The 7,280-nt window shown below is 42.3% G+C and overlaps 1 protein-coding gene across 4 annotated transcripts; it reads left to right on the plus strand.

Moving 5' to 3' along the window:
* The first annotated feature begins 802 nt into the window (after positions 1 to 802).
* Positions 803 to 6,792, plus strand: TBCB (tubulin-binding cofactor B). Of its 4 annotated transcripts, none has more exons than XM_028310355.1 (6): positions 803 to 1,011; positions 1,742 to 1,941; positions 2,221 to 2,364; positions 3,251 to 3,409; positions 3,770 to 3,873; positions 5,518 to 6,792. In XM_028310355.1, exons 1-6 carry the CDS (start codon positions 889 to 891, stop codon positions 5,583 to 5,585), a joined length of 798 nt encoding a protein of 265 aa, XP_028166156.1. In that variant the 5' UTR covers positions 803 to 888; the 3' UTR covers positions 5,586 to 6,792. The 4 variants fall into 4 exon arrangements, with proteins under 4 accessions (XP_028166156.1, XP_028166158.1, XP_028166159.1 ...); XM_028310357.1 differs by having other exon boundaries at positions 804 to 1,011; positions 3,251 to 3,347; positions 3,812 to 3,873; XM_028310358.1 differs by lacking the exon at positions 3,770 to 3,873 and having other exon boundaries at positions 805 to 1,011.
* Positions 6,793 to 7,280: the final 488 nt, after the last annotated feature.

Here is a 7,280-nt window from a genome sequence, read left to right on the forward strand (position 1 = left end):
GTGTCCCCATTTTTGATGACAATTTTTATATAGTTCCAAAATACTGGACTGTCCTGTCGATGACATTGACAGTGGGGCGCCACCGTCAATACCGGATCGCTGGTTCAGATTTTTGCCATGTTGGAAACCATATAGTTGAACGATGGTAGCGCCCCCCTGTCATTGAGTTTGGCGGGACAGTTCAGCGTGGGTCATCTATACAGTGTCCCAAAATTAGCACGTCACACTTGACACTGGAGGTAGCTGAGTCAAAGACGCATCGAACAAGCTTATTATGTCCATAGAAAAGTTTCATAAGTTTTAAGATATGACCAATTTTATTTATTCATTTCCATAGAAAAGTTTGATGAGTTTTGAAATATGATGGACTTATACTTGTTAGATGCGTCTTACTTAAGCTCATTTACCTCTGGTGTCAGTGTAACGTGCTAATTTTGGGACACCCTGTATACAGGTAAATACTTTTGTAAGATTGAACTTCCATGACTTGGGAAAAGTTGTTACTTTGAGTTGTAGAATCATTCTATTTTGTTTGATCCATACTTAAAGCTATATACCTACCTACATCCCGTTTAATAATAAATAATTAATTTGTCAAACGCTTTACAAAGTTACGAGATTTTCGTGCCAGGGGTACAGCTTTTATCATCGTACCATACGCCATCTATCGGCGAAAGCTAGCATCATAAATAGCGCCATCTAGAGAGGAAACGAGGTTTCGAGTCGGAACGAAATAACGTTATTGTGAATCGGTAACGGTAGCCCGTTATTTGACAGACGTTACTGTCAATTTTCTTATGACAGTGACACTGTCTGTCAGAATTGTTTTGTGATTGTGTGAGATCGCGTTTTCTTCTTTGTATTCGGCGAAAAATTTACTCTAAAATTATGGAAGGTATTGAAGTTATCACTCAGGATTATGTGAATGTGCATATCACGAAGTCAGACGCCGAGGATGCGGCCCCCATTGAGAGGAGGTTCAAGAAGGGAATCGCTGTGGCCGAGTTTAAGGTTAGATGACTCACATCTGCATATTTATTTCATATTTTTTAACTTATTATTTAATATAGAACCACTATACAATAATTGAAGTGCTCTTTTCATGATAAATTATCATAATTTTACGTAAGAAATAACTTTTACGACGTAGTTTTTGTTGCGTAGGTTGCGTTGCCTACATGACTAACTTATTGTTGTTATCATTTATGTGTTTTGATCATTTTAAATTGCTATAGGTATAAGCAATTAATACTCCTTCGATATTTATAAAACAAGAAGCAGCGAATATGAGATCATGTTACATACCTATGTAGAATGTACCTACTTTCTGAGGGCTATAGAATCGGGATTCTACTGTAATTACAGTAGAATCCCGATTATCCGGATCAATTAAAACCAGGGGTGTTCCGGATAATCGAAAATCCGGATAATCGATTTCAAAGTAAAATCAAACAATAATTAACTTTTTACGATAGAAAGGGTTTTCAATACATCATTTAGAGTCTAAAAATGTAAATTTTAGACCATTGGATGAATCCATTTCTTTTAACAATGAACTAAGACGAAGTCCATACCGTGTTACGGTGGCGGCGCCGTCCATTTTTATGGGTCCAGACTCTTAATCGGTAATTAGAAACTGTGAAGAATGAGTCCGGATAATCGGATATCCGGATAATCGAGATTCTACTGTATGTTATTGATGAGACATATTTCAAAATTCAGTGTGATCATAATTTACCAGACAAAACTGGAGTTGGTGACTGGAGGCTCAGCGACTACAATGAAGCTCAAGCTCTATGATAGCAAGAACAACTTCGTCTGTGACATTGACAATGACAACGCTCTTTTGGGCTCCTACCCCATCGACGATGGAATGAGGATACACGTTATTGACAAATTTACTCTTGTCACTGACTTTGCTGGCACAGATAGTGCTGAGAGGTAAACAATTTATTTAAAATCAAATCAACATCAAAAATATTTTATTCAATTTTGACCACTGCTGGCACTTATGCTATTTGTACACAAAATGCATACATGTAATTTAGTGTCTTATGCACCTCGAAAGTCATGGCAATGAATAAGAAAGTGGCAAACATTCAAAAGTACACATTTTATGAATTTTTCATTACAAACAAAAGAGTTGGCTTTTAGACCTGAGATTGATAATTGTAAAACATTTATTTGAAGTAAGTAACATTTAATTTGTCACTGTTCCAGGTTCCGTCTGTCAGAAGAAGAGTATGAAAAGAAAGGCGACACACTCCGCTCATTCCTGCAGCGCAATCGGCTCGGCAAGTACAATGAGGAAGAGATGAACAAACTCAAAGAGCAGCAACAGAAAGAATTGGAGGAGGAAGCCAGGTTTGATATTTTATAAACAATTAGTAGATCAATAATTTTTCAGTGTAAAATATCCAAGGATATTTATATTTATTTATTTATATTTAATTAACAATATCAATTTAGGTTAAACCAATAATAATATTAAGTCATTGAACACCGAGACGCTAGACACAATGGAAATTGTATTGTTCGAGGCTCACCGGTGAGCCTCGCGGCGTCCAACGTGTTAATACTGATAGAGATAAAATAATAGAAAAATATCAGAATAATTCCATTTTTGTTAATTAATGCATTCACAAAATGTTCTCATCATTTGCGAATATTTATTACATTCATAGTGAGAGAGTAAAGTCTCTATTTGCCTTTGGTAAATCAGAGCGGGCGCTACTGAAAGACTCGCGCGGGCGCTTTTCTATGTCGGAAAGTAGTATGAGCAACTATGGCGTTACCACACGCGCGACGGGAGGCGGGTTTATGCCGCGAGCGTACATTAATAGGCCTTAGCGCAGGCCTTTAATGACCTGAGGGCCTAGTGTGAGTTTTTATTAAACGCGCTCAATGCATGACGGATTGTACAGCGCCCCTAGCGGGAAACGTTCAAAAACTAAAATTTTCATACATTTTTGATGTAAACTCACACTCAGCCCACTGACAGTAGCGGCGTAAGGAGGGGGGCGGTGGGGGCGGTCCGCCCCGGGTGCCAAGCATCAGGGGGTGACAAAAGTCTCGCAGATTAGTACTCACTGGCACAGCTGCATGACAAAGATGGGGGGGGGGACCTAACCATTCTGGGGTGCCGTAACCCCGAGCATGGGAGGGGGGGGGGGGGGGGGTGATCCGGGTGCCAAGCCATGCTACGCCGCCACTGCCCACTGATAATGACAATAGAACTGGTGCTCCTCAGGTTGGCAGCAGCGGTGGTGGTTGGCGCGCGATGCGAGGTGCGCGTGCCGCAGCAGCCGCCGCGCCGCGCCGCCGTGCGATACAACGGGCCGCTGGAGGGAGCCAAGGGGCTGTGGATCGGCGTGGAGTACGACGAGCCGCGCGGGAAGAACGATGGCTCGTGAGTATTGAGAAGACTGTTGTCGGACTTCATGATACATTGTAGAAACTAGAAACGGCAATACATCAAGCTAAACAGGGGGTAATCTGCCGGGCTAGGACGCGCGTCACTATCAGAAACCTTATTATGGCATAAGTTTGCCGCCGTGCGATACAACAGTCAGCTAGAAGGGAGCCAAGGGGCTGTGGATCGGCGTGGAGTACGACGAGCCGCGCGGGAAGAACGATGGATCGTGAGTACTGCCTTGTTGTCTATCTAGACGCTATAATACGACCAAACGGCATCGAGCTAAAACAGGGGGCTAATCTGCTGGGCTAGGAAGCGCGTCACGATTAAAAATCTTATTGTGGTGTAAATAAGCTACCGCGCCGCGCCGCCGTGCGGTACAACGGGCCGCTGGAGGGAGCCAAGGGACTGTGGATCGGCATGGAGTACGACGAGCCGCGAGGGAAGAACGATGGCTCGTGAGTATTTATACTTTTAAACTGCTTGGCAATATATCGAAGTAAACAATGGTATCTTGGTACTCCTATGGATATCAGCTGCAAATGCAGGGCTAGGACGCACGTCACAATAAAATCTTACCGTGGCGTAAATAAGCCATCGAGCCGCCGTGCGCTACAACGGGCCGCTAGGGCGGATCGGCGTGGAGTATGACGAGTCACGAGGCAAGAACGATGGCCTTAGTATCTAGATGTCGTAACTCGTAATACATGGGGGGCTAAATATTATCAGAAATTTTATTGTGGTATAAGTGAGCGGCGCCGCCGTGCGGTACAACGGGCCGCTAGAGGGAGCCAAGGGACTGTGGATCGGCGTGGAGTACGACGAGCCGCGCGGGAAGAACGATGGCTCGTGAGTGTTTATACTTTTAAATTGCTTGGCAGTACATCGTTATACACTGGTGTCTGTGTACTTCAATGGATATCTGTCGGGCTAGAATGCGCTTCACGATAAGATGTTAGCGTGCTATAAATTTGTCGTCGCGCCGCGCCACCGTGCGCTACAACGGGCCGCTGGAGGGAGCCAAGGGGCTGTGGATCGGCGTGGAGTACGACGAGCCGCGCGGGAAGAACGATGGCTCGTGAGTGTTTATACTTTTAAATTGCTTGGCAGTACATCGAAGTAAACAATGGTATCTTGGTACTCCTATGTATATTTGCCGGACTAGGACGCGCATCAAGATAAGAAATCTTTGGTATAAATTAGCCGCCGCGCCGCGCCACCGTGCGCTACAACGGGCCGCTGGAGGGAGCCAAGGGGCTGTGGATCGGCGTGGAGTACGACGAGCCGCGCGGGAAGAATAATGGCTCGTGAGTACTGTCTTAGTATCTAGATGTCGTAACATGGGGGGCTAAATATTATCAGAAATTTTATTGTGGTATAAGTGAGCCGCGACGCCGTGCGATACAACGGGCCGCTGGAGGGAGCCAAGGGGCTGTGGATCGGCGTGGAGTACTATGAGCCGCGCGACAATAATTATGGCTCGTGAGTACCTTGCTCTTTGCTTGGCAACACATCGAGATAAACGGTTAGGATGCGCGTCACACGCGCGAAACATGTGTTCAAACGGCGATACATCGATCTACTCAGGGGGCTAAATACTATCAGAAATGTTATTGTGGTATAAGTGAGCCCCGTTGCCGTGTGCTAAAGGGAGCCAAAGGGCCTCTAGAGGGAGCCAAGGGGCTGTGGATCGGCGTGGAGTACGACGAGCCGCGAGGCAAGAACGATAGCTCGTGAGTACTGTCTTGTTGTCTATCTACACGTAGTAATTTGTACTGATGACAGCGCATCAGGTACTTCTGTAAAAATATGTCAAACTAAGACGCGCATAACGATAACGACACCTTACCGTGGTCTAAATGATCCGCCGTGCGCTACAACGTGCAGCTAGAAGGCGCTAAAGGGCTCTGAATCGGCGTGCAGTACGACGAGCCGCCCCGTTTCGTAATGTTCCAAAGCGACCTTATTGATCGTGCTGAGAGCGAAAGCGATAGATGACGGGAGGGTAAGCGTATTTCTCGGCGGTGGCTAGTATATTTCTTCGTGTGTACTGTGCATGCTTCCTTTAATGTTTCTCAAAAAAATATTTATTTATTTTTCAGTGTCAACGGCAAGCGTTACTTCACGTGCCCGCCCAAATATGGCGGCTTCGTCAAGCCCGTGTACGTGACTGTGGGAGACTTCCCAGTCGAAGAATTCGACCTGGACGACGAGATCTGATCACGCTAATTCACAAACGGCCCCTAAGGACCTTAAAACGAGCACGATTTTTTGATAAAATTGCTCCAAGACTCGAAATATTAAGGTAAAGTCTCCTAATATTTTCAGTAAGACATTGTCCTAAAATATTGCTCGTTTCTTAGACCTTTGCAGACGGAATCATTACCTTATCACCTATTAATCTATTTTAAAACCTCAAGCAGCTTTGTCTTGAGCGCAGACTGATTATGCAGCCTCTATTATTTTTTTAAAAGATTCAGCGGTGCCCAACCATTTTTTACATAAAAATATTTGAATGCTTTGAGCAGATGTCAATAAATAAATTAATCACAAAACTGCTATGTACAATCAAAACTATAGAGTAGAACTCGATTAGGTTTTTTTTAACTCTCATTGAAACTGTGTCTTTTGCATTTATGCTTCAGCTGCTGTATACATTTTTTATAGATTTTTTCAAAGAAAATAAATTATGCAATTATAGGAGATACAAATAAATCTCAGAGTAATTGTTTTGTAAATCATGGAATAATAAATATAGCGTTAATATATTTGCAGAAATAATGCAATAACCTTTATTATAATAAGCAAGCTTGCTGGCAGGCTTGTTTAGTTGGCTTCACAAAGTTGATCCTAATGTATGGCTTTAAAAATTGAGAACATTGTGTGAATGGAGATGCTGGTAATTAGTTAAAGAATAATTGGACGTTTATTCTTCAGAAAGATGGTACATCTTTATCTAAGAGGAGAAAATAGAGTATGTAATGCACTAAAACTCTAGTGTAAAAAGTAACCAAACAAATATTCAATTAATATTTGCCAGCGAGAAATGAATATGCTTGAGAAATAATAAGTCGAGGAATGTAAGATATTGTGGAAGAATGGAAGTATTTATGTAGTTTAGACATTGTTTGTCATGTTAATGGAAAATGTATGTGTAAAAACTTATCATGTTGAAATATTTTTTGTACTTTTCTATTCACATCACGAATTGCGAAGCAATATCACGAAAAAATCAAGCGTTATAATAGGTATCATGTTTTAAAACACAAACAGCACATTCCACACGTGACTGATATGTATTGTAAAATACTCATTTTGTGACAAGCTTTGTTTGAATTAGGTTGTAAAATTCAATTATGTCTAATAAAATATTATTTTTTAAAAACATTAAAATTTTAAAAAGCCATTTATCGAATTTTCATTCTTTAAAACTATAAAATACTGTAGTTACATACACATACATAGTAACACCACAGAATAATAATAAGGTAACACCCAGACCCGTCACATGACATACATGTTAGAATGGAATAATAGCCTATTTTTTTGGGATTTTACTCCGATTTTTATAACAGTTTTTGGTCCAATTTAGTGTTAATTGATAGATTTTTTATAATTTACCTATTTTTTACTATGGGCCTCATAAGAAGGCTCAAGGTCACCCAAAGAGCGATGGAGCGTGCTATGCTCGGAGTTTCCCTGCGTGATCGAATCAGAAATAAGGAGATCCGTAGGAGAACCAGAGTGACTGACATAGCCCGCAGAATCGCTAAAATCAAGTGGCAGTGGGCGGGGCACATAGCTCGAAGAGATGATGGCCGCTGGGGCAGAAAAGTTCTTGAGTGGCGACCACGAGCTGGAAGAC

Source organism: Ostrinia furnacalis, unplaced genomic scaffold, assembly GCF_004193835.3.
Source record: "Ostrinia furnacalis isolate ACB-3 unplaced genomic scaffold, ASM419383v2 OfSCF3012, whole genome shotgun sequence".
Lineage (NCBI taxonomy): Eukaryota > Metazoa > Arthropoda > Insecta > Lepidoptera > Crambidae > Ostrinia > Ostrinia furnacalis.

Coding starts and splice junctions, on each gene's coding strand:
- TBCB (XM_028310355.1), top strand. CDS start 889: ATGGAAGGTATTGAAGTTATCACTCAGGATTATGTGAATGTGCATATC. Junction 1,012..1,741: donor TCGCTGTGGCCGAGTTTAAG/GTTAGATGACTC, acceptor ATAATTTACCAG/ACAAAACTGGAGTTGGTGAC. Junction 3,410..3,769: donor CGCGGGAAGAACGATGGCTC/GTGAGTATTGAG, acceptor GGTGTAAATAAG/CTACCGCGCCGCGCCGCCGT.